The sequence below is a fragment of the Sceloporus occidentalis genome, unplaced genomic scaffold (genome assembly GCF_023333645.1).
Source record: "Sceloporus occidentalis isolate IW3139 unplaced genomic scaffold, rSceOcc1.0.p SCAF_2, whole genome shotgun sequence".
Lineage (NCBI taxonomy): Eukaryota > Metazoa > Chordata > Lepidosauria > Squamata > Phrynosomatidae > Sceloporus > Sceloporus occidentalis.
This window is the reverse complement of record NW_028316982.1, coordinates 75,936,875-75,956,303: the sequence shown is the minus strand read 5'-3', so window position 1 is coordinate 75,956,303 and position 19,429 is coordinate 75,936,875. Positions and strand designations below refer to the sequence as shown.

The following is a 19,429-nucleotide window of genomic DNA, read 5'->3' as shown; positions in this document are numbered from 1 at the left end:
CAATAAAAGTGGAGTTGGGAAAGAAGGGGATTCTACTCCAGCTGATCCTACAGTAGCTGTTTGTGCCTGGCCTACAATAGGAAAAGTAAACAGAAACTGCCTCAGGAATCCCTTAATAAGTGAAAAGAGGGACAAAGATAGAGCTGCCTCAACACCTACTCTCAGTATGTTAAAAATGCTGTGTTTTGATCTGTGTTGCATTGCTCTTCTTTTGAGTGGTGTAGGAACCTATCCCTATTCTTTCCCATTGTGGGAGAAAAGCGGGATATAAATCCTGGAAATTAATAAAGAAAGAAATTTCCATGTCATTTCTGCCTCTGGTACCAAAGTTTCTGTTAAAGAAGTTATGCCCAGGAACACATCTACTCTGTTAACTCAAATATACCTATATCCATCAAGTACTGATGCAAGGAAATGAGAAATAAATTCATAACAGAACCATATGAATTGCTAGTACAAACTTGCCTTTGTCCACAGAAGGTATTACGAAATTTCCTGTTGACACTGTGTTTATTACAGTATTTGAAGCCCACTTGAAAAGTAAAAGGATCAGCAGACAAACATTTCCCTGCTGGGTCACAGCTTAAAAGCAATTCTTCCTTGCTATTGCCGACCAGGCAAGGGCTATTCACAATCCTGACCTAATTGAACATTCATTCCATTACATAGGAAGAGAGTGACCTGTAATGATGTAGGTTTTCTGGAAAAACTGAATTTAAAAAATTTCAGATGCCCTCAGGAAAGCATAATCTGATTTAACATGTTTGCCTCAAACCCAATAAAGAAAAATGAAAGTACCGCATATTAATTTCATGTCCTAAAAGCTATCCTTGAACTGAAAAACACTGATAACATGTGATCTAAGTGTTACATTCAAACTAGTTCAAAGTTTTATGTGTAAATTATAGGTTTTTTTGTCTGAACATGTTCAAGGTAATGACCCAGTAAACACATAAATCAGGACTGTGTCCATGTTAAATGCTAGACTCATGAACTTTCCTCATCCTATATGGGCAGGAAGAGTAATAAACTGTAAATTAGATGCACTTCAGCAGAAGCCAGGCTTGCTGGCTGCACAAACCAGGGACTGTGGCTTAAAAGTAACTCTAGATATGCATTATATTCTCAAGTAGGCATGTGCTGCTACAAAACACTAGACAATGGCCTGGTACAGACCACCCCAAAAGGGCGGGCTGGCGGCAGCCTGTTTGCCTGCGGTGGGACGCCGCATCAGCCATACTGCCCAGCATCCTTCTGGCCCAAAAAGAATCCAGAAAAACTGGGTTCTTTTTAGGACAGCATGCACACATCACAAGTGTGCCACTGGTGCACTTGTGATGTAACATGCAGCAACATGCAGCGACATCTATACACTGTGCGTCACTTACGTCAAGATGGTGGTCCCTGTGTGGACGGGAGGCTGCCATTAGGCTGCTGCCCGCACGTCCTAGGGTTCTGGAGCATGCAGTTGTCACGCACTCTGGAACCCTAGAATTGGCGGCAGCATGGCGCTTTTGGCCCATCTGTCTCGGGCCTTACTTATCTCCCCCACCCGTCCTCCTCCTAGATGATCACTTTAGGAGGAACACTCTTATGTTTACAGAAAGCAGGAATCTTTCATAGCAGTTGTTCTATACCTTCAAGGTGTTTCCAATTTATGGTGATGCTAAGGCAACCCCATCATAGGGTTTTCTTGGCAAGATTTTTTCAGAAGGAGTTTGCCTATGCCATCCTCTGAGGCTGAGGGTATGTGACTTGCCCAGAGTCACCCAGTGGGTTACTATGGCAGAACGGAGATTTGAACCCTGATCTCCGGAGTCACATCCACCACTCAAACCACTGCACCATGCTGGATTTCTAGAGGAAGCCCTTCGTAGCAGCACCATGTTGGCACCACATTGGTTTTCCATGCAAGGATGAGTGCCCTTCCATTTGTTGCTGAACTGCAACTTCCACAATACTTCATGACTGGCTGTACTGGCAGGAAATGAATGGAGAGACATACATTCCACCATATGTGGACCCTAGATTCTGGTCTTTTCCTCCTCCAAGGCATTTAAGAGGAAGAGAAGATACCATGCAAGATGGCTATATTCCTGCTGATGTATTAATGCTAAATTGTGCAATATTAGGAATTTGTCTTGCAGTATTCATTTACGTTTAAGGAAAAAGTAACTAAGGTACTGAATTTACAATTTACATACTAATTATTTGTTGTTGTGTGCCTTCAAGTCATTCTGACTTATGGTGACCCTGAAGCAAACTTATCATGGGTTTTCTTGGCAACATTTGTTCAGAGAAGTTTGCCACTGCCTTCCTCTGATGCTGAAAACATGTGATTTGTCCAAGGTCACCCAGTCGGTTTACATTATAACACAACCAAAGAACTGTACATGACACATCAAAGTTGGTCACCAGTGAATTTTATGCAAAAGGTAATTTTTATAAATGGAAAAAAATCCATAGAAAAATAAAGGAATATTGTCCAACCCATACCAATGGCTAATTCTTTTCCCATCAAACTGTGTTTGCAATTTTAGAAAGCTCAGATAATATTGAAACATTTCACAGTGTTTATTTTCATGACATACAAAAAAGGAGACATTCATTCTGTCGCTTCTACATGGAGAATGAGATTGAGAAGTTTCTTTTCCTATCTCATTCAACAAGTTTGAGGAGATTCAAAAATTGTCCTCAAAAGACTAACATTTTTTCCTTTGAATATATTAACCATCAAATTTCTAAAAATTAATGTCCAAAGGTAGATATTTCTTCTGTCAGATAAAGTTAAAATAAAGCCTCTGAGTCAATATTTGACAGAGGCTTAGAAATACTGCAGTGTAGGCCTGAATGCAGCACACTTTTATTAAATTAAAATCTGATTTTACAAGTAAATATTATTTAAAATGCAGTACAGTTGTTGTTCTATATATGACATTTGTTTTGGACAAAAATGGTAGAGTTCAATCTGCAATATTGGGCCTAACAATTAAGGCTGGAGGACAGAAAGGGAGAGAGGGAAACACAGATTTCTTTTTTGTTTTAAAATATCTTTTTTTTTTAATAGAATTGGGCATACAGGAAGTGAGAACCAGAACAACCACATTCAGAAAAACATGAGTAAAGTCATGAATATTTTAACAAAAATTAAAACCCATCAGTATAAAGCGCTATATAAATAAAGGTTAATAATAATAATAATAATAATAATAATAATAATAAATGGGTTCACAATGTACCTATAAAATGCATAACATGACCTTAGCCTCTTAGAATTTGTCACTAAAAACTGTCCCAGTGACTTCATGTTTCTAAAATGCAGCATGGAAGGTTACACCTGTTATTTTCCCCAATATTATGAGGCAACCACTTTCATACCTTTGGTTATAGGTACCAGGTACTGGTAAAGACTACAATATTTTGAATGACTTTAATTTAAATCTTGTGTAAGATACTATTTTTGTGAATCATCTTTAAAATATGCAGTGGCAAAAGCAAAAGCATGTTTAACTAGCTTGGCAATAATAACGTATAGGAAGATGTCAGTCCTTCAACATGTATAGAACATTTATGTCCACCAGTTTGAGGAGGACCTCAGGAGACAGAAACCTATCATACCTGTCCACTTCTATCCCCACCCCAAGAATGATCATTTCACAGGAAGATATGATCTCTAGGTTTCTGTTTTTATGTCTATAGACACAGATTGTTCTCCAAGGCCTGACCCTCATTCCAACATGGGGTTCACCTAGATGGATCAGATTCCCCGAGGGACATTCTAGGGGCACATAAAACTTGCAGACTATACTTTGGGTTTGAGTTGATCAGCCCTGTCACAGCAGGATCCAGGTGCTGCTATTAATCTTCAGGGTATAAACTGTGTTGGTCTTCAAGGTATAAACTCTCTCTCTCTCTCTCTCTCTCTCTCTCTCTCTGTGTGTGTGTGTGTGTGTGTGTGTGTGTGTTATCTTCTGGTACTGGAGTGGGCAACATAGAACCCTAAATCTGCTTTTACTCCTCCAGTCCCCTAAATCACCCTTTTTTCTAGGGGGGGGACACAAATATGTTTTCTACAAGCCTGCAGGAGCTGGAAAACACCCTTTAATCAGACCTAACTCCCTCTCATGTACATAACATAATCCCCTTTCTCCCAAAAACAAATTTACTTTCAATCCATAAATATGACTTTCAGCTCTTTTTGTTTTTCTGGAATTTCTGCAGTCCATAAATCAAGATATCAACCACACTTAAAACTGTGCAAACTGCTATAACAATAGAGGTACAATATGGTTTAGAAGAAAATGTGCCCTGTGGATTCAGTGCAGCCATTATTTCATGCTTTAAAATGAGGAATGGAAACAGAGGTGTGTTTCAAGGCATTTTGTTATTTACATGCTCATCTGACTATTCATCCTCTTAATTTTTAGAGACTTATAAGCTTCCTTGTCTTACACTTGCTTTTCTGAAGGAGTTGGCAAAAGCAAAAGGAGAGAAAAGTATAGACGGCATAACTAAGTAGTCTCTTTCGCTCATGCCCTGTTGCTATTTGACTCCCTGTATTCACATATCTTTTCAATTTTTCAGTGGAGAGGGAAACCAATTCAAGATCATAAGACAGAATTCACTAGAAAGAAGCTTTTTACTACCTTTCCCTTCTTGCACATGTATGTGTGCCTGGGAGATTTCATCAGTCCTCCGTCCATTACACATGTGCAAATGAAGGAATAGACAGCTAACCTTTTCAAGTAAGAGACCTGCAAACCAGGGATACTTGCTGAAGAAACAAAGCATGCCAAAAGACCTGCTACAGAGATAGTGCAAGAATAGTCTTGTTAAAAAGGGTAGGGTTGCTAGTGTGAGGTCACCAGCAGGATAAACAAAGGTGCAGTTAGCATGAATTATGCAAGAATAATGTTCCATCACTGTATCCTTCAGATGACTTAGAAGGCATAGTCAAATATGAAAGAAAATCTGAGACTTATCTGCTACATCAAGCCAGCTTCTTTAAGAATTAAATGAAATTACAAGGAGGCAAACAGTGTGTCACTGGGATGTGCAGGGGATTCACACCATACCAGGTGACACCCCGGAAGAGGGGTGACACCTGGTTGGGCAAGCCTGCACAACATATGGCCCATGGGCCGCAAATAGCCTGCCAAAAGATTTGAAGCGGCCTGAAAGGATTTGGAGGACGTTGGTGGCCATAGTCAAGGTTGCATGTTGTGCAGACTTGATCTAACCCCAACACCTTTGCAAAACAGACTCTGGTAGCCATTTTCTTCCCTCCCTCCCTTTGTCCCATGCTCCTCCTCCTCTGGCACCCCCCACCCTTCAGAATGCGGCTCCTGCCCCATGGGTCTCTGAGGGGTCCCCTCTCCCCCCCCTCCAGCCTTCAGAGTCCGGTGGGGTTTCTGCCCCACTGGACTCTGAAGGCTCCACCACCCCAGCAGCTGTAGCTAATGTGGGTAGTGGCATTGCAGCCCTTTGAGTGGTAATGGGGCTTTGGTGTGTGCCTTCAAATCATTTCCAACTTGTAGTGACCCTATCACAGAGTTTTCTTGGCAAGAGTTGTTCAGAAAGGGGTTGCTTTTTCTTTCCTCTGAGGCTGAGAGAGTGTGACTTACCAAAGGTCACCCAGTGGGCCAAAATGGGGTTCAACCCCTGGTCTCCAATTTTTAAACTTGTACATCACTCTGGCTTTCTTGTTCTTGTTGTTGTTGTGTGCCTTCAAGTTGTTTCTGATTTATGGCAACACACAGGGGTTTCCTGGCAAGATTTGTTCAGAAGTGGTTTTGCCAGTGCCTCCCTCCGAAGCTAAGAGAATGTCACTCAGTGGGTTTCTGTGCCCAAACAGGGATTCAAGCCCTGGTCTCCAGGGTCATACTCCAATGCTCAAACCATTACACCACACTGGCTTTCTTGAAGCATTGTTGTTGTTATTGTGTGCCTTCAAGTCATTTCTGATTTATGGCAACCCAAAGGCAAACCTATCACGAGTTTTTTTGGCCAGATTTGTTCAGAGGAGATCTGTCATTGCCTTCTCCTGAGGCTGAGAGCACATAACTTGCCCAAGGTGACCCAGTGGGTTTCATGGTGGAACAGGGAATCAAACCCTATTAGAGTCATAGTCCAATGCTCAAATCACTATGATATGCTGGCTTACCCACAAGAAAGTAGCATAAAGTTGGAGTGGGGTAACCCCTCTCTATTCATTTTTCCCTCTCCCTCACTTTGAAGGCCTAGAGGTGGGGAGCAGCAGTGCCTTTGGAGTCGCACCAGACAGCATCTACATGGGGCTTTGAAAGCCAGCTGGGGAGTGGGGGCTGCCGAAGGCACCTCTACCCATGTAACACCTTTCAAAATAACTGAAAGTTCATGAATCTGAGGAAGTAGACTCAAATCTACAAAAGCACATGCTACCAGCTTCTTTCTTTCAGTCTGCATCTACACTGTCGATCTCAATGCTTGCCCCTCAAGGCTCCTTTACCACCCAGCTTTCTCCTGGAAAAGAGCTGGGCGGCTATGGCAGAGGAAGGGTAAACGCTCACCCCTCAAGTGAAAAGTTGGAAAGTGAGCCACTAAAAACATATCTACAGCTAGAAGAAGTTTAGCCTTTTTAAATTTTGGCCCTTACCTACTGCCAAATTGTGCAGGCCTGTGGTTCCTCCCCTTTGGGGCAGGAGAAGCAAATGCTCACCCTTCCCAGCTGTTCTGTCACCAGGATTTCTCCCTGGGGAGAAAGCCCAGTGACATAAGAGGATAAGGGATGAACTCACACCCTTCCAGAAATTCCATCACCAGGCTTTTCCCCTGTGGAGGAAGCCCAGCGATGGAGGAGCAGGAGGGGTAAATGTGCCTTTTCTGCTCTCTCACTTGCAGCGTTGCCAGTTTCCGGGGAATTCCCTGGAATTCAGGGAATATGATTAATTTCTTTCCGGGGATTTTGACTGAATATTCCGGTAAATACTGGGGAATTCTGGGGATTTGGGTAAAACATTCTGGGGGATATCTTCAAGGTTTGTTGGCAACACTGCTCACTTGACTGGGCAGAGCACACAATGGCGGGGGGGGGGGGGGCGCACAAAAGCAAGTTAGTTCTGGTGCCAACACTCCACACTGTATGTCACTATAGATAGTGACACCACTGGAGGCAAAGATGATAAATTTGTTGATTTTGATTTGCAACAAGTTCAATGGCATGTCAGTGTTGTGATTTCTAATAGAAAAATATGGTTTAAAGGAAGGAGGGCTGTGCTACTCCAAGTCTTCACATTTCATTTTAATTTGCAAAAGGCTGCATCTACACTGCAAAATTAATGCAATTTGACACCCGTTTTAACTACCATTGCTCAATGCTATGGAATTCTGGGATTTATAGTTTTGTGAGATATTTAGCCTTCTCCGTCAGAGAGCTCTGGTGCCATAACAAACTACAAATTCCAGGATTCCATAAGATGGAGTCATGACAGTTAAAGCAGTGTCAAACTGCATTAATTCTGCAGCATGGCAGCAGCCCAAGTTGTTCTTATAACAGTGGGCTCTCCATATCCATGGATTCTTTATCCACGGAGTCAACCATCAGTGGTTTGAAAATATTAAAAAAAGAAAATCCTAAAGAAAATCTTGATTTTGCCATTTCATATAAGAGACACTATTTTACTACACCGCCCTATTTAATGGGATGTGAGCATCCACAGATTTTGGCAGCCACAAGGGATCCTGGAACCAAACTGCAGACAATACCAAAAGCCCACTGTACATTCTTTATACATCCATCCTTCTGTCTCTTAGAACTATGGGCAATTTAAAGCAATATAATCTCTACATCTTTAGTTGCCATTGTTCCCTCTATCTTCACAGTCAAATTAATAATGGAGAAAGATCAGTGAGGCAGCAACTAAAATGGAGAGAGTTACAAGAAGGATACTGCCTGTTTTAAACTTCATGATGAAAGTGGAGCACAGGTTGAAGGCAAAGAGTGCAAGGTATCAAGAGGCAATTTTTTTTACAAAAAAAAAAAAAAGCTAGGGAACATATTCTTCAAAAACCAGTTAGCTTCTGCAATATCGCTTCCCAACAACCCACCTGCCTCTATAGCTGGACCCATTTTTGTCTCACCCTAATGCCTCATGTCCTAAATGGTGTGTAATTTTCCTGGCTAGGACTGTGTTTGTATAAACAAACAGATCAGATAAACAGAGCAGGACGAGGAAGGGGGAAAAGTCAAACTGCTACTTTAAAGATGTAACTGCAATCTACTTTCTTCTCCTTGTGGCAAATCACTGTCTTTCTTAAATTTTGGTCCAGAGTTTTGGGGTTTCTTTCCTGTTTGGTGCCATTTCGCTATGATTTTTTCATTCATCACACTTCTATTGTGCCCTTCTAACTCACTTAATATGACCAAGACACTGACCCCAATGACATTTTGTTGTTGTTGTGTGCTTTCAAGTCATTTCCAACTTATGGTGACAGTAAGGCAAACCTATCATGAGATTTTCTTGGCAAGTTTCTTTAAGGATGGCCACATAATGTGCTTGTAGAGATGCTTTACATTTATATTATCTCATTCATTACAATTCAGTGTATCTGGAAATAGTGAAAGCAGGATTCTTAAATATTTGCCAAGAATACTTTTTTAAAAAGTTTATCCATTCATCATTTCCATTTGTGCTATCTGTTATCATTGCAAGTTCCTCATGTGAAGAAACAATCTATGTTTTATATTTTAATCAATCAATTCTATCTCACATGCCATTTATACAATACATACACATGCTAATTTTTTGTGATTGTTTCCTGAACCAGTACCACTGCCAACATGCTGGCAAGGAAGGAACAGAACTTAAGGCAATTTAGAATATATGTATGTCTCACTGCATACCCTTCTCTTCCACTGAACTCTACTTTAATAGTCAAAACAAAATGATTTGCTCTGCACTGAGATGTGCCCTCACTGACAACAATGCCCTAGATTTCCTAAAGCATATGAAGCCATTCACCCTACATGCCTATAAATGGAAACTGGACTCAAAGACTCCATCAAAAGGTGATGAAATAAATGTTGCATGAAGAGAACTTGCATCATTTATGCACTCCAGACCTTAAAACAAAGATTAAAATAAGGACCGTTAAAAAGAGCTCTTCAAAGAGCAATCCTTGCTGAAGAGGAGGAAGGCATACATGTACTAGCAAGCTATTTATTATGCATGTGCCTTAGAGGTAGAACAGTGGACCTATAATTTTCATGCTCACTGAGGCACACAGTAAGGCATGTGCAACGACACAACAGAAAACCAATAATAAGAAATAACTCTTTTCCAGAAAGTATGGAAATGTAGTCATGTAGATTTCAAAGTCTTAACCAGGGCCTACTAGGACATAAAAAAAAAAGATTCCTGATTCAGGCTAGCAACACAACTGCATAGAGAAAGCCAGTGTAAAGGGGGATTACACAGAGGTAGGGTTACTTTAGAAACTGTCTGGTGTAAGTGGCACAATTTTATACGTCGGAAGAAGACTGAGATATGGAAGTCATTTGCTATAATGAAGAAGATACTTATTTCATATAAATAAGGTATCTTCCTAAACTCCAGAAAAAAATGAAGAAGAGACTCCTCCCTCCCTAACTGTCATCTTCCGGCCTATGAGGGAGTTGACCAGGCAGGCCCAGCTCCACCAGGGCTAGCCTGAAGAAGAAGGGCCCTCCCTCCAGTCCATCTGCCTTGGTCCAGGCCTCAGAGGGAGAGAAGAATGCTGGACCTGATCTCCTTCCCCCTCACCATTCCCTTCTCCTTTTGTGTCTTTTAGATTGTAAGCCTGAGGGCAGGGAACTGTCTATTATCCCCTCTGTTGTAAGCCGCCCTGAATTCCCAGTGATAGGGCGGCATATAAATAAATCATTATTATTATTATTATTATTATTATTATTATTATTATTATTATTATTATTACATTCTGCAAGGATGACATAAAATAAAAATGCTGCTATCTCAGTCCTCTTGAATTAAGCAGAATGCACATATAATTTTTTTAAAAATCACTTCTTTGCCAAGTATACAGATACATTTATACATATGCACACTTACCTCAAAGTGGGCAACTATATATTTGAAGATTTTCAACTTTCAGTTCTCATCAGCCCTGGTCAATAAAACCAATGATGGAGGATTATGGAAGATGCAGTTAAAATAAAGGGGCAGGTTGCTTAAGACTATCACTCCAACAAGGTTATGTTCTTACATTTAAAAAGAGAGAGTGATGCATATCTTGTCAGTCCTGCTGAGTCAGGCTTCCTCTCTTTTATTGACCTAATCATTTCCTATAACTGCTATACATTCATGCCCCCTTTAACCATGGGAGATACTTTCCAAGATTCCCAGTGAATGCCTGAAACCATGGCTAGTACAGAATCCTACACCAGTCATGTTTTCAGACTACAACTGAACACAGGTAACTGAAACTGCATAGAGCAAAACCACAAATAAGGGGGAGACTATGTAATATTTTCAGACTGTGGCTGACTGTAGGTAACTGAAACCATGGAAAGCAAAAACATGGATAATTGTGGGCTACTGTATTTAAGCTCTTTCCTCTTTGAATCGCCCTGAATCACATTTTGGGAGAAAGGTGGGTTTTAAATCTAATGATAAATAAATAAATAAATGTACCTAGTAAATTTCTACAATTAATCTAATCTGACAGACTGAACAGCAGAGAATGTCCTTCAGCTTTCCCGCCTCAATTGTACATCAAATCTTTCTGACAGTGCAACAAATGTAAGCATACAAGATGGTTATCATTATATGGCATATTTTAACTTTTAAAACAGTGAATTAATTTAATTTATATAAATATTTGCTTCAATAAGCTATAGTCAATGCTCTCAAAAGGATTTACTACCCCATGCTATTATTAACATTAAATTCATTAAAATATTTATATGCCACCCTATAATGAAGGTCTTCAAGGCAGCATATGATAAAAAAAATTAAACAGATTGAAACAATTTAAAACAGTAAGAATAATTGAAAAGACTAAAAGCATACTGAAACTATTCACATGTGCAAACTTGGATGAAATCAGTTAGGCCCCAAAATTTTATCCATCTGCCCATCTTGTAGTTTCTTTTTGAATGGTATATATGGTGTAGTAAGTTCCAAGTCCATTTTACAGGTATATGAAATTACATGTACTCCTAGCTCTGCTAAAGTTACCAGTAGCAAACAACATAATTAGGATTGTGTGACATATTGGAAATAACTGTTAATCCACAATCATATCTAGTGTATTGACCAGTAACACAACTTCATATCAACACATTATATATTATCTCTTAAGAATCTGAAACAGTTATTTGGCTATTTCACTTCCACTTTAAAACCTTAAATTCAGTTATTTCTGGCAAAAGAGATATCACTCATTTACCTAACATTAGATCAATCAAATGCTCTACAAGCAAATTTCATTAAAATCAATGGGATAAATTTTCAAGTATGCATGACTATGCACAATACAGTCAGCCTTCCATATCCATGGATTCTGCATCCACTAATTCTACCATTCATGGCTTGAAAATATTCGCCCCCCTCCCCAAAAATTCCAGAAATCAAACCTTGATTTTGCCATTTTATATAAGGGATACCACTGTACTACACCACTGTATAAAACAGGACTGGAGTATCCATGGATATTGGTATCCACGGGTGTCCTGGAACCAAACCAAGGGCCCACTGCTCTGTATTATTATAACTATTATAGCTCACAGTACATGCTGTTCTTATTTATAGCTTATATGCAACAGCAGCATTTCCCATTATTGCAAACAGGGGGAAAGCAACCTACAGCTGCTGAAGTATTATTCTTTAAAACTGCCATCCCATTTTTCTATCCAACAAATACAAACAGTTCTATACTTGTAACATAACAATGTGTTTGGAGAAATTCTGAAATTACTTTTACAAACTATTTTTGTGCATAATGGTTTTCATTTCACCCAGTATACTGTCAGACTAATGGGAATATTGTATCCTGTACTAGAGTCAATGCTCTAGCTTCTTAAACCACATTACAGAAAGTAAAGAGTTCACCTTTCCTACCTTCCAAGAGCATACCCTGGAAAAGTGCGATGTTAAGAACATCAGTGCACAAAGGATCTACTCAAACTGTAGAAAAGGCACTGCAGTTATTCCATTTCGCAGTGACTGCAGACAGCTTCTGCACTGAGTGGTAGAAGTTTGGAAGATATATCAGTGCCATTGTAGAAAAGTCTGCATACAGCACTAATCATTGCCAGAATGTGCAGTGCTTACCATAGAATGAGAGTCTCCACATGTTAGGGTCAATCCAGGTATTGAGGTGTTTCTTCCCACACATTACAGAAGCCACATGGGGCTATTACTATATGCAGAAGCACTCTGACTAGTTTTCATGTGGAAACAATAAGTGAATCTTTATTAGGTGGTAAAGAACGCACATCTCCACTTATCACAGACATTCTATGTGGAACTCAGCTGATATAAATTCTATTTCAATCAGACACTTACGTAACATAAACTCCAACTGAAGATGGAATTTTCAACTTATACCAACTTATATCAGTATCCACAGATTCTTCATCCATGGATTCAACCATGTTTTAAAAAATAATTCCAAAACACAAACCTTGATTATTTTCCCCATTTTATATAATGGACACCATTTTACTAATAGGACTTGAGCATCCATGGATTTTGGTATCCACTGTAGATCCTGGAACCAAACCTCAGTGGATACTAAAGGCCCAATGAAATATATTTTGAATTCTCAATTATAACATGGCATTCCTTACCTAAAATTCACAAACACACACATACAAAGACATGCCCTAGATATCACATCTAGAGCATGGCCATCTAGGTTGATCCCCCCCCCCCCTTTTCTTCATGCTGCTATTTGAATCTATTGATTCAGCCAATTCTTGGCCTGCCACATGGCAGCTACACAGATCCACAGAGCAAACAGACAAATGTTAAAATCATATGAACTGCACAAAGCCCTACACTGTATTTTTTTTAAGAGGAATTGCTTTAACAAGTAGCAAACTACCAAACCAAGTGCATAGTTCTTGTCTGGACATGGTCTTATTCTTTCCATCTTCAATATTTACATGTTCAAAATGGTCAAGATAATGCATAGGAAAACATCATTTTTTAAAAAAAAAGAAGTTTGAACTGGAAAATTTTTCAGTGCTCTTAAGTCTGCCTAAGAGAAAAATGATTTATCATGTCTGAATTATATGTTCCTTTCAATTATATTCCTATCAAGAACAGAGAATTTCCTGAAGGAATTATCAAGGCAGTATTTTACAACTCACATGTAGCACACTGGGGAGTTTCCTTGAGCAAATTGACCATGTAAGGTGATGAATATAGCAACAAATATCTTGAGTATTAATTTCTAAAAGCATTCCCACAAACAATTCAGCATATATTCTATCTATTATCTGTAGAACTCAGCTCATTCATTTACTCAGACAGAAGTCAATATTTAACTTATGAAGGTATACTCTACCCTGGGTGTCATTTGGTTTTGTGTACAAAGCCCCATGGCATCAATAAAGTGAGAGTTATCTGGACTAGTTTTTAAAGTACTGTAGTATCATAATGGTTTCTTTGTTTTAGCTACAGCTTTTAGTTTTATAACTCTCAGACCGCTAGCACTGTCCCATTTGATAAAGTAAAGATAGAATCTGGGTTCCAGAACATCAGAAATATTCTCCAGTAATTGAAAATATGAGACTTTTGAGTCTCATTGAAAAGACATTTTTGTCTTTTGGAATACATTTTTTTTCCAAATAAGAACACTTGCATCTTTTAAAATCACACCTTGGAGATTTCTGATAGTCCCAATATCCCAGCAACAACAACAACAAATCTGCCAATCTATGCAAGTCACACTTCCAACCATTATGAACATGATGTCCCCAAAAGGAAGGCCTTTTTATACTCAAAGACTACTGAGCTCCAAACCAAACAAGACAAAAAGCAAAATTAAAAAATTAAAAATCCTGCCAGGGAATAGGAGGAAATCCCAACCATTAATTTCCACTATGCTTTCAGCCTCACTATCATCCTGTCTTTACATAACCAGACTGCTGGAAACAAGGGAAAACACTTTTTTTTTCTGCATAATCTACACATCTGGGAAGTAATAAGACTGAACTTCAAAGACTGTTTAAAAAAGTAGATCCAGTGCAGCAATCCAAAGTATTATTTTCCACTGGCATATCAGAAGTCTAAAACACAAAGAGTACTTTGGACTGCTGCACGGGATCTACTTTTTAAAACACTCTTTGAAGTTCAAAGATATCGCCTTGTTAGCCTGTAAAATCAGTATTTAAAGGGATCTTGTAGCACCTCCATTCGCCTCAAATGTACTACAATAGCTCTTTGAAGTTCAGTCCTATATATCCTTATATGTGTGTTTTACTGTTTTTATGTTCTTTTTTATATTCAACATAATAAGTTTATTTAAAAGAGAGAGAGAGAGAGGTCTGCCCTTTCCCATCTTTTCTCCCCCTCCTTTTCCTCTCAACTAAAAGAGTAAATAAGAAACCTGGTATATAAGGGGGAATTTATAAGCAATGCTGTCCTCTGCTTGAGATGCCCACTGGGCCAAAAGCCCCAGGAGTTTGCCTCATCGTCTTTTACAGGCGGGGAGTTGAACTTCGCCAACTTTAAATAAACACGGCGAGGACTGAGGTATCAAATGATTTAACGCACAAAAAAGGACTGCAGTGCGTCAGAGACAAAAGCCAGCTCCTCGCCTCACTGCATTGCCATGTACTGAGGGAGGGCGAAGTAAGGAGGAGGGCAGGCTTTTCCTGGCACTTTTCCTGGCACTGTCCTGAGCCATCGTCCTGGCAGAGCACTTTGCGTGTACTTCAAGCTGTGCCATCCTGAAGTTGCAAGAGCAGTAGAGCAAATTGTGTCCCTTTCCTTTATATCTCCCCTTGCCAAGAACTGAGGAGGGCCTGGCAGGGTGACCAGATGTGTCCTCACCACCAAGGAGGATACGGCAATACAAAATGGAGGGCCTTCAAGAGAAATGGAGACCATGACCAAATCAAAGCTGGAAACACTCCTATACATATGAATTCATTTCCTATGGTTCATCTACAGCTACATTACATACAGTATACTATATTTTATTATGTTTGCTGTTGATGTTGTTGTGTGCCTTCAAGTCCTAAGGAGAAACCTATCAAGAGGTTTTCTTGGCAAGGTTTCTTCAGAGGGGGGCTTTGTCATGGCCATCCTCCGAGACTGAGAGTGTATGTGATATATGCTCTTGTAATGCACCTCTCTTATACTAAATGAGTTGGAGAAAAAGAGAACACTTTGAGTAGAAGGCATAAAGTGTCAAAAATGTGTGCAAGAAATGTTGGATTCAATGAGTTAAATAAACACCATGTCTGTTGCTGTGTGCCTTCAAGCTGTTTCTGACTTATGGCTACCCTAAGATGAAAGCTATCATGGGGTTTTCTTGGCAAAGTTTCTTTAGAGAGAGGCTTTGCCACGGCCATCCTCTGTGGCTGAGAGTGTGTGACTTGCCCAGGGTCATCCAGTGGGTTTACATGGCAGAGCCAGGATTCGAACCCCAGTCTCCAGAGTCCTAGTCCAACACTCAAACCACTACACCACACTGACTTTATTATGCACTCAACCATATATACACACACATACACACGCACACCATAATATGGTTGAGTATATATATAATTCAACTATTTATATATGTGTGTGTGCATGTATATATATGTACTCAACCATATATATATATATATATATATAATATATATATATAAAACCACACACACTCACACATCATAATAAAGCCAGTGTGGTGTAGCAGTTTGAGCATTGGACTAGGACTCTGGTCTTATTAGGTACTCAACCATAACATTATTATGACCTCAATCCTATTTTTCTGAGGAACTTATCCAGGTTGTAGTGCCCTATTGGCTTTCAATATACTTATAGAACTCTTAGTCATGCTCAAAATGGAGGACAAAATGGAAGGTAGAAGGTTGAAATGGCAGTCATGTCCTAGAAAAGGAGGACATGCTTAGTCACCCCGGGGCCATTACTCCTGAGTCACCACAGCAAGGCCAAGGACTACTAAGGGGAAAAGTCTCCCATACAAGGTGGACATTTTCCCCTCAGGTGCCTGAAGAGTCCACTGCTCCAATCTCTGAGGAGAAAACATGGTCGCTCACAACCATCAACACTCCCGCAACATGAAATGTAGGACCTTCAAGATAAAATGTAGGGACCTGACCCAAGAAAGAGCTCCAAACACATTCATATATATAAAATCTAAAAGTCATGTTTCTCAGTTGTACTCAGAATGGGGGACATTTTGGGAATCCCTCCTGGTCACCCTTGAAGACATCACAAAATGTGGGGACCTTCAGGACAAAATGTAGGACCTTCAAAGCAAAATGTAGGACCTTCAAGACAAAATGTAGGAACTTTTAAGACAAAAATGTAGGACCTTCAAGCCAAAATGTAGGATCTTTTAAGACAAAAATGTAGGACCTTCAAACCAAAATGTAGGATCTTTTAAGACAAAAATGTAGGACCTTCAAGCCAAAATGTAGGATCTTTTAAGACAAAAATGTAGGACCTTCAAGCCAAAATGTAGGGGCCACCTGACCCACAAGAAAAAGTTCCAGACAAAATGTAAAGGCCATGCTTCTCAGCCGAAGTCAGAAAGGAAAGACTGATTGAAAAGAGTGGATTGCAGAAAGAAAGATGTTTAGCATGGAGTTTAGCAGGAGTTAGGTGTAAACCAATGTACAGCAATTATGCCTTGCTTTCAGGTTGTTGCGCTGGTCCCTTTGTGCCAAATCTTATGTTTATTAAAGTGGTGGTGGTGGGGGGGGAATAGGTTGTTGTTGTGTTCCTCCAAGTCACATTTATTTATTTATTTATTTATAGTATTTTCCCCATTCTTCAGTTTCACACAGTGTGTGTGTGTGTGTGTGACTTGGAGGAACCCAACAACACTACAGTTCCTCCACCACCACTTTAATAAACTTTTATTGGCCACCCCATACATACATACCTAAAATTTGCCAGGAAGGGACCACACAACAACCTGAAAGCAAGGCATAATTGTGTCCACATTCGTTTACACACCAAACTCCATGCTAAACACCTTTCTTGCAATCCACTTGGTCCCTCCAAGTCATACACACACACACACACACATGTATATATACACAGACACGTGTGTGTGTGTGACATGTAGGAACCCAACCACCACAACCAAGAAGGAAACAGTAACCCAAATGCCTCTCTCTCACACTATTCCGAGAAGCCCCTGAGCGCCAAAGTCGGAGCAGGCAAAGGAAGGGCGGGAGCGGGGTCTACCTGGAGGCGGTCTCCCTGCTGCTGGTGCTGGTGCAGGAGCAGCATCCTGGGGTCGTTCCAGGTGGTGGTGCGGCTGTTATGATCCACAAAGAAGGGCCACCCGGTCTGGGGGTCGATCTTGACCTCCCACCCGGGGGGCAGGGGCTCCCTCTCGCCTGAGGCTTCGGCTCCAGGAGGAGGAGGAGGAGGCGATGGCTGCTGCTGCTGCTGCTGCAGCGGGGACTGGGCGCTCATCATCCTGGGGAAGCTGCTGGCTCTATCCCGGGCCGGCGGAGGAGGCTGCTGCTGCTGCTGCTAGTGCCGCTGGGCCATGCAGGGGAGGAGGAGGAGAAGCCAAACTAGGCGGCCCAGGCGTCTGTCCAGGCGCCTTTATGGCTGGGCGGGGAAGGAGGGACGCAGAAGAGGGTGGAAGGGTCTGGAAATGGCCGCCGCCCCGAGTCTCGGAGGGAGGAGGAGGGAGGCTGGAAACTTCTGGGCTCCTCCTCGGAGTCCCTGGACCCTATGATTCACCGCTGGCGCCCAGCAGCAGCAGCCTCCATTGTGACGCCTCCCTCTTGGAGCCCAGCGCTGAGAGAGTGGCTTTCCCGCTCAGAAGGAGGGCCTAGTCGTCGTCTGCCCTCAGATGGAGCCATGCTCTGGAGGGCTGGGTTCAAGTCCTACTAGTACTACCTCTGGTACCATGGACCTGGATGGGGCCCATCTGAGGAAGTAGACTTTCGTCTATGGAGAGAGAGAGAGAGAGTCCCAAAACACACTGCAGAAATAATCATGGCAGTTACAGTCATCTCAAAATAATACTGTAGATACTCATGTATAAGTCTGGAAATTTAGGTTAAAAAATGGACCCCAAAAACCTGTCAACTTATCCATGGGTCAATGTAAGTACTGTATTTTAACGCATACATATATATACACACACACACACATTCATCCCTCCGTATTTGCGGCTTTGATATTTGTGGACTTGATTATTCACAGACTTGATTAATACGTTCCCTCTAGGAATCTCTAGGTCCTCCGCTGCAACTCTGTGGTCAACTTTAACTAAAGGTTGCACCGAAAGACCTGGAGATTCCTAGGGAGAACACTCCTCTAGGCATTTGTAGCTTCTCCAGCCCAATTCTTTGGCCAATGTCTGGCAGATGTTGACCACAGACTTGCACTGGAGGACCTAGAGATTCCTAGAGAAGTGTCCTCTCAGGTAAAAACATGGTGTTTTTATTATTTGCGGTTTTTCCATAGTCACAGGGGTCTTGTGCCCCTAAGCCTAGCAAATATGGAGGGACGAGTGTGTGTGTGTGTGTGATGAAAGGCAAGAGTTTAATCTGCTCTGGAAGCCCTGACCCCCTTCTGCTCTCTCATCCATCCAGCCTTCAGTACAACTACTTATGCCTGCTGTAATTTTGTAAGTTTTTTGGCATTGTTTTCTCTTTGTTTAAGCTTTACATCCTTCATTTACATGTCCCTAAGTTTTACCCTCGACTTACCCACAGGTCATATCCTCAAAGTGTAAGAGGCGGCATATAAATATTTATTATTATTATTATTATATCAAAATCCATCATTTTGGCCCCAAAACCCGCCCTCGACTTATACATGAGGTCGATTTATAGTCGAGCATATATGGCAATAATAAAATTTATTTTTATCCCGCCCCTCTGCGCAACGCAATCGGGGCAGCATACAGCATTAAAATACACAATCCACATCCCCCAATCCTACCCCCCTTAAAATGCCATTAAACAATTTGCAATATAAAACATAAGTTAAAATAATAAACAATAAAATAACAGTAGATACAGGGACAGATCAGGTCCAACAATTAGATATTCTTTTTGGTGGCTGGATATCTATTCAGGAAAGGCCTGCCGGAAGAGATCTTAAAAAGCACTTTAAGGTGGTTATATGACTGGATCTCATTCAGCAGGCCGTTCAATAATCTGGGAGCGGTTGCCAAAAAGGTCCTCTGGGAGGTAGGTTGCAATAAATTCCTCCCAGAGGACCTGGGTATGTGG

The 19,429-nt window shown here is 40.9% G+C and overlaps 1 protein-coding gene across 3 annotated transcripts in view; it reads right to left on the bottom strand.

The window, feature by feature from the left end:
• Nucleotides 1-17,777, bottom strand: part of BAG3 (BAG cochaperone 3) — a 33,429-nt gene extending 15,652 nt beyond the window's left edge. The window contains exon 1 of one of the 3 annotated variants that reach the window (XM_089510040.1): nt 17,415-17,777. In XM_089510040.1, the coding sequence (XP_089366166.1) occupies nt 17,415-17,651 (237 nt within the window). In that variant the 5' untranslated portion in view covers nt 17,652-17,777. The remainder of the gene's footprint in view (nt 1-17,414) is intronic. The other 2 variants (XM_089510039.1, XM_089510037.1) reach the window with 2 other exon arrangements.
• Nucleotides 17,778-19,429: the final 1,652 nt, after the last annotated feature.